Source organism: Symphodus melops, assembly GCF_947650265.1.
Source record: "Symphodus melops genome assembly, chromosome: 17".
Taxonomy (NCBI): Eukaryota; Metazoa; Chordata; class Actinopteri; order Labriformes; family Labridae; genus Symphodus; species Symphodus melops.
The window spans coordinates 23,741,275-23,757,230 of NC_136707.1; the positions used below are offsets into that span (position 1 = coordinate 23,741,275).

The 15,956-nt window shown below is 46.6% G+C and overlaps 1 protein-coding gene across 1 annotated transcript; it reads right to left on the reverse strand.

Moving 5' to 3' along the window:
* Positions 1 to 4,551: 4,551 nt before the first annotated feature.
* On the reverse strand, positions 4,552 to 15,464 carry LOC306838626 (homeobox protein Hox-B9a-like). Its single transcript, XM_079366930.1, has 2 exons — positions 14,758 to 15,464; positions 4,552 to 5,587 (listed from the first exon to the last, which is right to left on the reverse strand). Exons 1-2 carry the CDS (start codon positions 15,368 to 15,370, stop codon positions 5,352 to 5,354), a joined length of 849 nt encoding a protein of 282 aa, XP_079223056.1. The 5' UTR covers positions 15,371 to 15,464; the 3' UTR covers positions 4,552 to 5,351.
* Positions 15,465 to 15,956: the final 492 nt, after the last annotated feature.

The following is a 15,956-nucleotide window of genomic DNA, read 5'->3' on the forward strand; positions in this document are numbered from 1 at the left end:
GATTTACTGTGCAATGTGTTAGAGAGAACCCTCCACCCTCTCTCTAACACACACACACACACACACACACACACACACACACACACACACACACAGGGTCTGGTGGAGCAGCTTGCGGTTGGTGTCCCTCTCTGGGACAGCGGGTTGGGGCCTGCAGCACAGTTCAGGGGCTTCTGGATTTAATGAAGCTCCGACCCTGCAGGACCTCAGAGAAGAATCACAATCATCCGCCGTCGAGTCCACAGATGGTTTATGAGACGGCTTTGTTGGGGCCCAGGTCTAAATCTGCTCAAATCCCGAGGCCTCATTGGCTGCTGGGCCCAGCGGTGCAGGGAGGCTTCGAGAGGATGTGCTCACCATCACAGTTCTTCGCCCCAACAGCACAGATGTTTACTGATTGTTAGTAATGATGTTATGGAATCAACCCCATGAAACAAACTAACATGCTTTTTAATCAAACACATGAAAGGAGAGTTTCTGTGTTAATAAAGGATTTTTTTCCAGACAGCGGTGACTCCTGAGTAATGTGTTTATTTAAAAGCAGCACTCAGATGTTTGACTTATTAAAAGCACTCTATCTGTAAACTAATGCTTCTACATTTTATAAATACTGCATAAACTGATCCTGCATGCTACGCTAATTGTGATAACAGGCAGTGATTGCAGCATAACTTAAAATCATGTCGATGTAATGATTGTCTCCCTGAGTCTGTGCACATCTTTAGGTTCCTTTATAAATGATGCATGCAGAGACTCTGTAAGAACTAACCATGTGTAAAATCATCCAATAATATCTGCTCTACAACAGCTCTCCTGAGTCCTAAATTAATACAACTAAAAAGGAAGATTTGAAATGTGCTGCTCATGTTGCCCCCCTCCTGCCTTTCCTCTGTTGCATGCTGGGATTTTAACATTACAGTGCTGCACATAAGTAGCAGAATTTAAACATGGTGCAGTTTGCTGCTTTTTCTGCCAGCTCTGCAAACAGGGTCACAGAGGTCACGGCCTCAGTGTGGTTCCTCCCTGCACGCTCAGCAGGTTTCTGGGATGTTTTCTAAACTTTATAAAGTCATTATTTTTAGAAGGCTACATGAAATCTACAGATGCATTCTTGGGTTGTTAAACCGTGTTGAAGCACAATTACATTTCCCACAAAATGATGAACTCAACATTCAACTTCAGTGGATTCTGAGGAGCCGTCTGCAGGCACACAAGGTTTCACTCTGCGTCACAGAAACTGGATTATCTTTTAGGTTGGATTATGACGCTCAACGGGCACCCTGGACACTATTTCACCACGAGGCAGCCTCAGGGACGTGAAAACACGTGACTCCGTGACGCCGCGGGAAAGAAGAGCCACTTTCATAAAGATAGAAATAGAAGGGAGAGAAATGTATATTTATGTAATTATCAATAAATATAAGCTATATTTTAGAGTAAATAGGATGACATGTCTTTTTCTTTTTTTGGGGGGGGGGGGGGTCTGCATGAGGATTATTTAATGGAAGATGATGCAATTAGGCCTAATTGTGATCTTTAAAAAATAATGTAACTGCTTGAAGCATCAGAATTTGCAGCGTGCTGTTTGAACTGCTCTGTTCTGCAGCGTCGAGCTTCTGCTGCATCGACACAAATAATAGAAAAAAAACTGTCAACTTTAAAGTTGTTCTTCTGGAGTTCGAGTTGCAACTGTCCCTCCAGTCCTGATGTGAGGAGCAGGAGAGGAAGCAGAGCTGCTGCCGCCCTGCTCATCAGACTGTCTGTCAGACAAACACAGGAACCGCAGCGGCTTCACCAACTCCTAATGGACGGATGGATGACGACTCTCCTAATGAATGCACTCATCTTCTGTGTGTGTGTGTGTGTGTGTGTGTGTGTGTGTGTGTGTGTGTGTGTGTGTGTGTTGTGAGGGGGTGTTTATGGCTTTATGACAGTCTTTTGGTGTTGCAGCCAAACAGACGCCCCTCTCCTTTAAGTTGCAGTGTACGACTGAGGACACACATATTTTAAACACATGCTGCCCACCCCCTCCTCCCCCCCTCGCCTCTGTGTCTCCCCACAGAGACAAAAAAGAGGAAAGCAAAGTTGTCCTGCAACGCTCTCTGAAGTGCTGAGAACGCGGAGATGTGAAAGAAATGATCCTGTAAGATGTGATTATTCAATGAGAAGAAGAAGAAGAAGAAGGAGGAGGGCAACGATCGTTGTGTAAAGCATCTTCTTTAATAGGAATCCAGCATCAGCAGTGCCAACGCACAAAGAAACAGAAGACAAGTACACAGAGGAGAGAAAAACGCACAAGAAGTGACACATGGAGACATGAAGGAGAGGATCACAGAGACTGTGGAGTAATAAAGCGTTCACTGTGGACACATGGGTTACATTGATCTGAAGAGGAGCTCTGTCCACATTTACCAACGACAAACACCCCCAGAAACGTCCTGTTCCTCAGTCAGGAGAAGAAACACAGAGAAGAAAGATTCAAATCAAGCTCATGGTTTAGAACTCTGTCCTCCCTGCAGCTTCAGTTCTGTTCACCATCAAACACAAAGAAAGTTCAGACACAATAATAAGGAAACAGAAAGGAGAGAACAGAATCATCTCTATATACAGTCAAATCCATATTAGACAAACAAGAAGGATCATATTCCAATAAGAAAGACGAGGTTACTCACTTTATTTACAATAAATACGGAATATTCCTATCAAGAAAAACTTCTATTTAATCTGCTTTTTATTTTTCTGAAAGCATTCCCCTCAGACACATTGAACACACAAAGAGCTAAAGGACGAAAAAAACACGTCTCCAAATGACGCGAGACTCGAGGCATGCGCAAACCATGTAAACATTTGTACTCGTGAATGGAGAGTTTGATGCTGCGCGCGCGCTTCTGTTTAAGACTCTGCAAAAAAAAAAAAAAAAGTAAAGAGAAGAGAGGCTGTTTGTGGACCCGTTATTTCTGCACATTAATTAGAGCTGCAGTGTGTGTGTGTGTGTGTGTGTGTGTGTGTGTGTGTGTGTGTGTGTGTGTGTGTGAACTATATTTATATATAATGTCTAGTTTTTACAATGTTGGTGCAGGCAGCCTTCGTGGTCTTAAACCGCGACGCACACTTTCTTCCTCACATCCTCTTCATCTCTTTCTCATCGTACACACACACACACACACTCTCTCTCTCTCTCTCACACACACACACACACACACACACACACACACACACACACACACACACTGTTGTAAACGCTGTAAAGCATGTGTGTAGTTTATGATCCGTCCATAAAACTGCCATCGGACGCCCTTTAACTACGCCGACACTCCAAATAACACGTCGCAGCGACAGGAGCGTCCAACACGGCCTCTTCATACTTTAACACTCACACCCATAAAATTCTGCATAAACGGACTCTAAGCACATCATCACTGAGCTATTAAACGTTGACACTATTGCTAAAGCCTTTCCACGCGGCTGTCCTGTCCTCTCTGTTCATATAAAGCCTCTTTTACAACATATAGAAGAATCCTGTTTCTGGTGGGAAACACCGTGTGGGCGCGTGGGGTTTGGTGTTCTCGCTCTCTCTTTGCACACTGCCTGTGGATACTTCCTGTCAAGAGAGGAACCCAGCTTGCATAGCAGATATCACAGAACAAACTGTAGGATTTGTATAAAAATAGAAATGATTCTTCTTCATGGAGAGGAAGAGTCAGGATGAAGACGTAGAGATTCTGACATTGTTCTGCATGAAGGATCTGTGTCAGTGAGTGTTCCCGGTTTGAATGTGTTGGAGAGTGGAGGATGACAGAGCCGAGCTGTGGGAGTATTTATCGGGGAGACCGAAGACTGTTCATGTTCAATTTAATTCACCACATTGAAATGACTTCCACATTTTCCTTTAATAAAATGTGAAATAAAACGAACAACTTCTTTTTAAACTGTCGGGAGAATTTAGGAAAGATCATTTTCGATTTTAAAAAATCCCAGAAATCTAGCTTCAATTTAAAAATGTGACATTATCTTATTTATGAATAAAAGATGACATAATAATTTATTTTTAAATTATTGCATATTTTTAATTATGTTTTTAGACAACAAGCAGAAGTTTGTAAAAGATCATAAGTCCCTGCTAAGCATCGAGAATGTTCTTTACAAAATTTAATTGTTTTTAACTTTAATTCCATTTTTTAAATAAATATTAGCAGGCTAATTAGAAGAGTTTAAGTTCAGTAAATGTGTTTTCACACAGAGAGAGAATTATAAAGCGTTGCAGCGGCCCCCGGTCTCCCCCGGATCTGACGAGGAGTGTGGATGTGTGTGGTTGGTGATTATTTCGTGTTTCTTGGAGCTGCCTGCTCGCAGATTCGAAACTCTGCTGACTTCGGGCTCGTGAGGCGGAGGGAGACACGAGCCGAGAGGAGCCGAACACGGGCGGCAGCACATAAAGCATCCGGAGGGCCGGATCCACCGTATCGACAGCAGCCTAATCGGAGCCCCCTCGGTTGCTGAGTCGGGTTAACACCCTCCCCATCCCATCACTCCCCTCCTCCTCTACCTCTCGGTATCTGCTCATTACTTAGGCCGACAACCTGGAAACAAACGGCGGCTCGCTGCTTGTATCAACGCCGAACATCAGGCGCTTCCTAATCAAGTCCTGCCGGTACAGGAGGAGTGCGTGTTCGGCTGTCTATCCCCCTCTGCTCCTGCTCTTTATTAATGGCCACGTGAAACCACCGTTTCAGCACCTTCGCGCGCCTCCGGTGTCAGATACGGAACAATAAATAACCAATAAGAGGAAAAGTAGTGCTTGATAAAGAAGGAAACATCTCTCTCTCTCTCTCTCACTAGCACGAGGCTGTTCCATACTTTCTTACCTTACATTACAGATCAAACAAATTAATAACAGCTTGAAATACAGACGCATGACGTCACCAAACACACAGTCCGCAGTTTTAAAAGCAGTCGAACCCGGTTTAGGAGAAAAAGATCCAAGAAGAATCGCTGTAGCTCTGTGACTTTTTAACCATCATCCACCACGACTCAAAACGAAAATGTTCAAGAGTCCAGGCCTCGGACCTCCCACGGAGCGCGTGCGACCTTCATTAGACTTCAGCGTAAACGTCCTCGGCGTCTGTTCGGATCAATGAAGCCGTTGATCAGGTGCATCGATCGGTGTGATAGGGCTGGGGCTGTCGTGGTGGTGCCTGGAGGTTTAAACTAATTGGAAACGTCGTCTGTGTGCGTGATTGCAGGAAGGCCATTTTGTGTTTAAGAAACGTTACAGGATACATGTTGTGAGCGTGCGTGCACGTGCGTCAAAACCAGGCGTATGTGCCGCTCGTGCGTGGCCGAGGGCCCGCTTAGTCCTTGGGTTGGTCCTTGCTCTGTTTCTTCATCTTCATCCTCCGGTTCTGGAACCAGATCTTCACCTGCCGCTCCGTCAGGTTGAGCGCGCGCGCCACCTCGTGCCGCCGGTCCCGCGTGAGGTACATGTTGAACAGGAACTCCTTCTCCAGCTCCAGCGTCTGGTACTTGGTGTACGGACAGCGCTTCTTCCTGGAGGAACGCGCGTGCAGCCAGTTGGCCGAGGGGTCAGCTGGAGGAAAAAGAGAGAGAAAAGGAAGCTAATTAAGGATTATGACACTGATAGCACGTGACTTTTACAACATTTTAAACATTACAGTTGCTATATAAAAACGACTCTGTAAGTGTCACTCTGTTTCATGGTGACAACACGAGGTTTGATTTGACAACGTGGAAGGCAGACGAGCTGCTGCTGCACCAAACATCCCGAGGAGGAACGATGGAGACTCTCTCATTGGTTCAGTTTCATTCATTTTGCACCAATTTAATTCACAATGAGAGAAAACGAATAAAGTAAGGACTCATTTGTTCTCGGTTGATATTCACAGGCGGAGTTATTTTCTCTTCGGGGACTTGTTTCTGCAAGGTGACCTTCAGCGGATGGATACAAGACGCGACAAAAACCGAAAGAAATAAAAGGCAATAAATCGAGAATGAGTTGGGCCTAAATTACATTTGTTACAATAAACAGGAGCTCAAAATTCCCCTCTCGTGATGACAGCGAACACATCACGGAGGATGTTTTACAGGCCTAATAGTGCCTTACTTTGTGCGCGCGCGCGCGTGAGAATGATCACGTACAGCTCAGCTCACTGTCACCGAGCGTCTCCTGATTGCTCCTAAATTAATAAACGGAGAGAGATTTACGGCCCTCGTGGGGTTCCAGGGGAATATTTCTCCTCTTCTTCCTTTAATTACTCTGACATGGTTTCCATTTTTTACGCAATCTGTGTTTGTGAAGCCGCGTGGAAACAAGTCATGGTGCCGTTAACTTTGGATTTTCATAATCAAATAAAGAAATGAAGCACACATCTGATGTTCGTGAAAATTTAAAGGTTAATTTTAATGATCTGAAACTTCCTCCAAGAAGAACATAATCATAAGCTTCATTCTTCTATTTTGAAGATTTCTGTTCAGTCCAGTAAATCAAGTCGTTGTTATAGAAACACACACTGCTTAATTGTGCTTCTCTTAATTCTCTGCAGACACAAACATGAGTTACGGTCGACTTTTTTCATCCCTGCATGTATTTTCGTCTCCCCCTTGTTTTTTTCCAGGCCACCCTGACTCCCCTTTATAGCGCTCACGTCGGTGTAATTAGCGCACAGCTCTTGTTCGGGACACATGGGTCTGGTTTAGGGTTGAAAATTATCTCCTCTTCCCCTCAGCAAAGCACCAAAGCATCCAAACTATGAGCTCGCTCACTGCGAGACAACTCCAGCGAGAAGTCCTCCAAGACTTCAGCTTCCCACCGTTTCTGCCGGAAAACGTTTTTAATCAATTCAGCTTCATTTCCGGCTGCTTTGAATGCTTCACTTCCACTTTAAAATCTTCTAAATAAAATCAGTGAGCATGAAATCCTTCCTGTGGTTAGTTCTGAATCTTCGTCCACTCAGTCACAACTCAAACCAACAAAGTGTCTCCTCTGAAGGGAACATTTCCAACCCTTCCTTTTCCCAAAGACGTCAGATACCGACGCTACGTCACTTCCGTCGGAGTCTCTGAGACACACAGGCTTCCGAACATTTCCACTGTCATTACAACAAACCCAACCACTCAGAGTGACGAGCACACGGACTGCTGAGAAAGGCTTCAGTACATGACAACGTGTGTGCAGGGTTGATTTCAATCAGTCAGAGGTCAAATGTCCTTCACAGGTTCAGTGAAATCATGAAACTGCAGGAAAGAAGACAAAACTAGAACTTCTATATTCTTCAGTGACTTTCGAGACACCATCATGGAAACCACAGAGCGTCTGAACGGGACATGCAGGGTGGGGGAAGTCAAATCAAATGTCTCAATGTGTTGAGCAAACTGAAGCGTCTCTTCAGCACATTTGATCAGAGACACCACCTCAGAGGAAGTCCAGGTTTAGGGGGGGGGTTACTAATAAAGTGTGACTGGGTGTTTGTGCTCTGTCAGATCCTTCCTGGTGGTTTGAATGTGGACTCGCTCGGACCATGAGGGTGAACAGAAACGTATCCTTGTTTACGCTTTCAAAAACAAAAGAAAAACAAGAGATGATTTACGTGTTGGGCTCTGCAGGGCAGGAGCTCAGAACGGGGCTTTAGTCACACTCAGCCTCCGTCTGCAGGCCGGAGATGTCAGAAGGGATGATCTTATCGTTCTCAAGTCATGGGGGGAAAGTCTGAGCGTTGACGCCAGGCGGGAGGGTTAGGATCCCTCCCCGAGGAGCCGGATCGGTTGGGTGGAGACTTCGTCTGTCTTCCATCTCTGCTAATATTTTACTGATGTGACAATCAGACTTGTTGAAATGCCAGGGCGGCTTGCAGAGCTGCACGATGCTCATGAGTGTGAACACTCGATGTTAAAGGTTCGATTGAGTCCTCCTGGAGGTTTTTATCAGTTTGTGTTGAGAGAGGACTCAACAGATTTCAAGTTCAAAAACAGGCTAATTTATAATACTTTGACTTTAAATGTCATTTCATTTAAACATGTGAAAGCTCATGTTTGTGATTCAGTGGTTTAATTGTCACAGCTACGGAGGCCCAAAGAGGACAAACATCCATGAGTTTTATTTGACTGTGCAGCAGTAAGGAGTCAAATCTGCAGATATTTCCTGAAGACTTATTCTCCTCATTATGTTTTTTCTCCTCCAACAGCGACTTCATTTTGGAGGCTTTTTGGAGATGTGGATGAAATCATTTATTTAGCATACCAGCGCAGACATCCAGAGGACACCGGATGAATGAGTCACCATCACGCTCAATGAAAGCCATAACTTCCAAACAGACGTAAAGCATGATCATTTTAAAATCCGTGCATGAGCCTCCTTAATAACTCTGGAGCGCCATGCGTATGTCTGAACGGCTTCAACAACGAGGCTTCTTCATCAACAGAAAAACAAGACTCACCACAGGATTGGATAAATACACAGCACCATCTTAACAGTGTTCTCATTCATCTCTCAGATTTATGTCAGATCCAGCGCCTGCAGGACACTCGGTGTGTCTTCATTTACACAGAGCGCCCCGCACAGGCGTCACACCAGTCACAATTGCTGCTACGGAAGAAGAGAAACAAGGAAATGATTGAGCGATATGATGCTCTTTAAAGGTCTTTAAAACGCTCTGACCTGCAGCAGCGCGTGCTGGAAGTCACGACTCTGCACGATCACCGAGTATTCATCACATCTGTTTGTGTTCAGTTTGAGGGTTTCATTCACTTTGTGTTCAGGACCGGAAATCAGAGCCAAGATGGCCGAGGACGATGCACACAGCATCAGCCTCTGACTGTGTGGATGACACCTCCTCCTCCTCCTCCTCCTCCTCCTCCTCCTCCTCCTCCTCCTCCTCCTCCTCCTCCTCCTCCTCCTCGCCGACGTTCCCACCAGCCAAGTCGGTCAGCAGCCATCATCAGTAAACACGTCATCAGTCCCCGCTGGAATCAATGTCCTCCAACATGGCCAGCATGTAGAGGATCGATTTTATCTCAGAGCAAAATAATGCCTGGTAAAGAGACGAGGACAGGCTGGGGGACGGGGGGGGGGGGACGGGGGGCTTTTGTCACAGGGTAAAGTGGATGCTTTGCATTCCCCGGGTGTATAATCACCTTCAGGAGCATCCATTACCCTCAGAGCCGTGCCACGACCGAGCCTGTCACACGGGATGATGAAGCGGTGGAGGGGAGGAGTCAGGGGGGCGCTGGTGGACAGTACAGACTTTTTTCTTTCTTTTAAGGGTGGAGAGACATAAAGGGGAGGAGGGGGGGGTGGTTCTGGGGGGGAAGGGGGGGGGTATAGGTTCTGAACTAATTTTTACAATCATGATATCAAAGCTGAGAGGGTCTTTAAGCTTCCACATGAATCTGAGGGAAATGAAGAGAGAACTTTTACAAAGCCCAGGTGGTCTAACGGTGACGGCCCCCCGGTGGTCCCTGACGGTACTACATGTGGGCCAGCAGAGCTCAATGAACAAATGGTGTTAGGGTTGTATTGTTTTTCTTCACATTGTTACCTGTATGTGGATCATGGATTCTTTGTTTTGCTGCAGTGCCCCTACAGCCTTCAAAGAAGAGGAAAATAAATCCTTCAAGTTCAATACTTTTCAACACCATGGAGGCGTGGCTCATTATTGATCTGCCTGGCTCCGCCCACATTTCAATAAGTGAGTCATAAAGACAGAGCAAACACACGTTGGATAGCTGTGATGTTCTGAAACTGACTCAACAGGTGAAACCGAACGTCTGTGTCCAGCAGCAAAAAAAAGGATTTACAGTTTGATATGTGACAGAAGATCGTTTGTTAGACGATGTTTAAACTCATGAAAAATGCTGTGGGCGTGTCCGTTAAAAGACCGAAGTGTAACCTTTAAAATTCTCCAGACTTAGCTAACAAACCTGCAGACTTGTTTTAAGTGGCTGACACAGTGTGGAAACTGGATTTAAGCCTTTTTTTTTACCTTTAGGACTCGTCATGTGCAGAAAAGACTCTGAATGATGTAGTGTGAAGGCTTGTGAGGATTTGTGTTCACAGCGGCTGTGAAGCCTGCGTCGTCTTAAATTGGAGATTTTTCTCTTTAGGCTACTCGTCTGTGCAGGAGCAGCGAGAGGCTCTGATGTCACACAGACAGGAACAACGTGGACGGAGAGATTGATATTCCCGTAAAGCTCGAGCCCTGCAGCACAATGTGTTCAATCGCAGGCCAGTGTGTGTGTGTGTGTGTGTGTGTGTGTGTGTGCACGCAGTGATGGATGCTGCTTGCATGGAAACAGAGACCAAAAAGGCAACAAGACTAATATCACATCCCATCTCTTTCTCCCTCCCTTTGCAATTTCACCCTAATAGTTCCAGAAATTGACCTCTCATATATCCCAAAGGCACGTTATTACATTTCCTGCAGTCGTATTTTATCTCCCCCACCCACCGGCCCTTACACCCCCATCTCACCCAGCCACCAACAGCAGCCCGCCAATTAATGGGGTTGTTCACCCGCCGTTATAACTTAATAAACTTCAGGGGTAATAACTTTCTGGCTGGGTCGGCAGCAGCACAAAGACTGAAGTGTAATCTTGTAGTTTATTCTGGATGGTCGCCCAGCTGCACTAACACAAAGAGAATCTGTAGCTTCGACTGGATGTGATGTTTTTTTAAAGGTGAAATTCCACTGATGCTATTCACACAGCCGCCATTTTGTGTACCTGAAGGGGGGGGGGGGGCGGGCAGATTTGTGCGTCTGTTCTGTGCAGAGCTGCAGACATGAATCATCTCTCAGATTCTGAGCGGGAACTTTGTGGAGAAAGGACCGAAGGAGTCCAGGTCACGCTGCTCCGCCTCCACAGGGTTCTCATTGTGGCGTGGACGCAGGACTATAATTCTGAAGGATACGTTGGGCTCTTTCTGGCAGCACATAAAGCCCGTCAACCTGCGAGCATGAAAAACTTCTGACACAGACGATGTGCACAGAATTCTTCTCTTTTAGGAAAAATTGCAAAAACTTCCACGAGTGCTGTAACAGCTAGCACACAGAGCGAGCGCTCTTTGAAGCCTTTAGCCACAAATATATTACATTACGAAGCAGACGGCTAAATATGACTGTTACTGAGTGTGAAACACATGCCACACAGACAACAACAGAGCCTTTCATTCATGATGCACGAAGCTTATAGGATCAGGAGTGTGAAGTTGCTCCAGTGTTTAATGGACGAACAAGCGGCTAGCAGCTAGCAACAAGAAGCTAAGCTACAGCAACCAAACATGTCCAGTGATTGGAGGGACAGCGCTCAGTGACGTAAAGGACACGAGGAAGTCACGTACTGGACTCACACAGTGACGGTTAGCATGTAATCTGTTCCCCTCAAGAATGTGGCGAGCAGTGCGAACACACACGAGGATCCAACACGCCACACGGTTCAAAGTAAAAATGCAGGGTCAGGTTCATAACGGGCCGTCTGTCTGCAGGACCCCCCCCCCTCAAAGAAGAGGGAAGACACCAGTTACATCTGTCCTCCTGCTCCAGTCAACTGTCCCCGCCTTCCTTTATGTCTCTGACACCAGGAGACAAAAACACGTTCACACAGCAGAGTCAGAATACAGTGTGCTTATTACTGAGCCACACACACACACACACACACACACACACACACACACACACAGCATGCTGTTTGGTATTAAAGCCTTTGACGTCATTGATGACTTCTGCACCAATAGAAAGATCTTACAGCCGAGTGCTTTAAAACAGGATGAGGACCTAAATAAAACTTTCAAAATAAAAGCCTCTGAACATTTAGAAGTCCGGAGAGTTGTTGTCCAGAGACGAGGAGGTTGAGCTCTAAAAACCTCAATGTGCTCGTCATCATGAGAATATGGAGACGAATAAAGTGTGCTGATGACTTCTCAGCTACAGTTGTACATGTGGTCACGTGGAAACAGAGCTGTCACTGGTTGGGACAAAGAGGAACCTTTTCATCATGTTGTGTCTCAGATCCAAAGCTGAGCGTCTGAAGCGTCTGTGTTGATGTTTCCAGCCTCGAAGGACAGAGGTAAAACTGACTTTCACATCACAGGAGTCGAAAGCGTCTGTGGCTAAAATACCAACCCGCCTTCTAAATCCAGCCTTCTCTCTTTGGGCGTTGTTTTCACAGTTAGACACCACTCAGCTGTCTGTGTGCATTCAGACTGCTTGGAGAAAAATGGAGATTTTTCCAGCCAGTGTTCAAAATGGCCGCCTTGTGAACAATAGAAACACTTGCTGGTGGCTGCAGCTCCCACTACCTGCCGCAAAGAAACACTGCAGCACCCAGAAAGAGCATGAGCACGCGGGGGAAAGTGCTGACGCTCTGAAACAGGTCAGAGAGAGGAAGAGAGGAGTCTTCATCACTGACAGCACCGGGACACACCGAGCCACACAGCCCGGTGAGGCTCATTACTCAGGCTGCTGGGCTCCATCCAGCCCGTAACCAGCTCCCTGCCCTGATGGATCGCGTGCTCACGTGCTGTAATAAGGTGGCAGAGTGTGTGCGTAACACGGAGAAAGAGCAGTAAACAGTGTGTGCGCGTGCCTCTCCTATTTGCATTTCTTTGACTGAAAAAAGGCCAACGCGTGTGCACGTGAGGGGGGAAAAGGATTGCGCGTTCATGCATCAAACGGATTTGGCAGAGATGAGAGAAACAGTGCGCGTTCTCGTTCAACCTCAAATTAGGTCATGTTAAAATGCATGACAATAAAACTCTCCTTTTACACTGGAGATAAATGTGGAGCAGCTCGTGAGGAGTGATGATAGAAAAACAGAAGAAACCCGCGTGCGGCTGGACAAACCCTCCACGCGCCTCTTTATCAACATGATTGCGATTACATGACACATAAAATATTATTATTACAGAGCGAGGAGAGGGATGAACACAGCTGGAACACTCAGACTGAAACACGGTCTGAACATCTGAGTCTACTCTGCGTTTCTTAGTCTCACAATTTAAAATCCAAGAACAGATTTTAGAAGTAACTTCGCATCCTGACAACATGATTGATTTTTCTTCAGATGAGTTTCCTCTTATTCTCAGGTCATCAGGAGGATTTGCAAAGATTTAAAAACAGATTAGTTTCTTTATTTGGAGAGAGGCTGATTGAACATTTTGCACTCTGGCTGCAGCGAGGTTAACATTAGTTTGGTGATATCATATTTGACGGTGCAGAGATGGGTGCCATCCTAACTCTATGAGTAACACCACGAGGCGCGCGTGCTTTAGACATCCTAACGGGACATTTCAACACAGCGTTAACAACAATACGTGTGTGATGAAAGTCTACTCGTGGTCAAAGTCAAACAATGCACGGTGAGATTATCTATTGTTGCTCGTGTGAGCTTCTTGAGCCCCGTCCAGCGGACTGATTCCCCGCTGCACACTGAGTTATGAGGCCTCCGCGGCTCGGTGATGAACGGCCTCACTCCTTTATGATGTTTATGATTTTGAACAGCAGACGGGCTGACAGAGGCGTCTGAGTGATGGAGCGGGTGATCAATATAGGTCGATCTGTCCTCATGATTCTGCTTCTAGCTGAGAGTGATGTTCACAGGGAACAGAAACATGACAACATCAAACAGCACGCGCACATATGTCTCTATATGGGGAAATGATGGACAGTGGATGACACAAAATTAACGTCAAATCAAAGATAAAACCGATAATGTAAAGTGTGTCTCCCTACGTCAGGTTATCATCACCCAGTTCACCCAGTATACACCAGTAGGCTGCAGCTCTGGAGCCTGCACTGCAGACTGGTGGGGACTTTTTAGAGACTTTTCAATAGTTTGCTTCACTTATACCCGACTATAGCAGCTGATATGTTACACACTGTTTTAATGGAGTGCAGACACAAGCTAATGCGCGCGCGCCCCTGTCACAGTGATGGCCCTCAGAGCTGAAACACACACACACACACACACACACACACACACACACACACACACACACACACACACGCACACACACACGCTAACAATACGAGAAAAGAAAAACGGAAATCAAACCCCTGGGTCTTTTGATAGCAGATCAGAAGTGCGCGTGCTCGTGTAATTAACATGCAGAAAACAATGAAGCAGTTACACTTCTCTAATCTCCATTTACGGAGGATGAGCTGCTCAGAGTTTTTCTCTGTGTGTCCGTGCTCTGACTCAGATCTTTCATCTGTATCTGCTTTCATGTTTCCAAACAGCGGCCCATAAACGTGTTTCCGTTTTACGGCAGGTAAACAGATAAAGGTGAACATTTAGAAACTGCTCCTTCTGGGTTTAATTCAACCTCTCATCAGGATGCAGGAAGAGAAACAGCAACATCGTCCCATTATAAATAAAATGTCATGTTTAAAACCCCTTCATGCTCGGCTGTTAGAGTTTATTTGGGCTCTATATCAAAATCATTTTCCAGTTGTGATTTTATTTCCACCTCTCGAGTCACAGATGAAAACCATGTTTACGCAGCTGTTTGTAAAAAAAAAAAAAAAGTAACTGTTTTTGTTGGTGTTGTCTCGGTAACCCGGTCCGACCGGGGCTGATGACCCCGGATAAATAAAGTTGGAGCAGACGGTGGGAGCAGTTTGGCTCTCGTGCTCTTTGTTCTGTTTTTATGGCGGCATTAAAAGCGTTTACAATCTCTCTCTCTCTCTCCCCACTCTCTCTCTCTCTCTCTCCCTCTCCCGCGTGCTATTTCCTGTTTTAATAACTTACTTTGATCCAGGCCATCTTTGTCCTCACTCCCTTCACAAATGTCCTTATTTTCCTCGAACCCTGCTCCCGGGATGGCGGACGGATGGTGGCTCAGCTCGCGCGCCGCCGTGGACGTCGACTCCAGGATGTACGTTGTGGTCTCGTGCTGGAGCTGTCCGCTGAGTTTAGGAGGGATCTCTGTGCCGAGATGGGCGAGCTGCGGCTCCAGCTTGACCTGCCCCGACTGGCCCTGACCCGGGACAGAGTCGGAGCCGCGCGGTGCGCAGTCCAGCCATGAACGGAGGTACCGAGTGTCCGCGGCGGGGACGTGCTGCGCCGGGAGGTACGGGTGGTAAACCGCCGGGAGGCCGCTGGCCCCGTGGTGCGGACTGAACGGGCTCCAGGACGAGGAGAAAACCGGAGGCTTCGGCTGGAAGCTGCAGGACGGGTACGACTCGGGATGGGGATGCTCCGCGTGCGCAGCTCCGCCGGGCTGCCTCCCTGCCGCCAACGCGGCAGAGCTCGAGCCGGAGTACTGCACGCTGGGAAAGCGAGCCGGGGCTGAGAGTTCATCGCTCTCGTGACTTATGATGGAGTCCACGTAGTAGTTGCTCAAAGTCCCAGAAATGGACATTCTCGGACATTATCTGCGCAGCGCCGCGAGATCACTAAACGGACAAGAAGAAGAAGAAGAGAGACATGACGAGATTTTCTCTTTCCCCCTCTCTCTCTCTTTTCTCTTTCTCTCTTCTGTCCTCTGCTCGCTCGCCCCCACCCTTCCTCTCTCTCCCCCCTCCAAACAACTTGCTCACTACACGGAAACAAAGTGCTACAGCCTTCAGCCTCGCTCTGTGCGCGAGGAGCAAACTGATTGGCCGGACTTTTTCTTCTTCGAGCCTGATAAAGCGTCAATGGAGCGTAAATCACCCCCCCCCCCCCCCTTCCCCCCCCTGAATAAATTGTCTTGTTTATATGCAATATGCAAAACGAGCAGTCCGTCCGTATATCTGCGGACTGTCTCAGGCTGCTGTCGCTCTCAAATTATAGAAATCCGTTAAATTATGTTTCGTCTGGACGGTGTGCATGAAATGTAGAGCGGAGACAATGGCTGACATATAAGTGGCGCCATTATTTTTATGTGGTTATTTATTTATTTGTTCCCGATCTAATCAAAATAGATGCGCGTGCAATCCAGTGTGAAGCGCACGAGAAGCACATCC

What these genes read in the sequence shown, in the direction of transcription:
- LOC306838626 (XM_079366930.1), bottom strand. Translation starts at nt 15,370, where the DNA reads ATGTCCATTTCTGGGACTTTGAGCAACTACTACGTGGACTCCATCATA. An exon ending in CAAAGATGGCCTGGATCAAA is followed by an intron (nt 5,588 to 14,757) that starts GTAAGTTATTAA and finishes TTTTTCCTCCAG; the next exon opens with CTGACCCCTCGGCCAACTGG.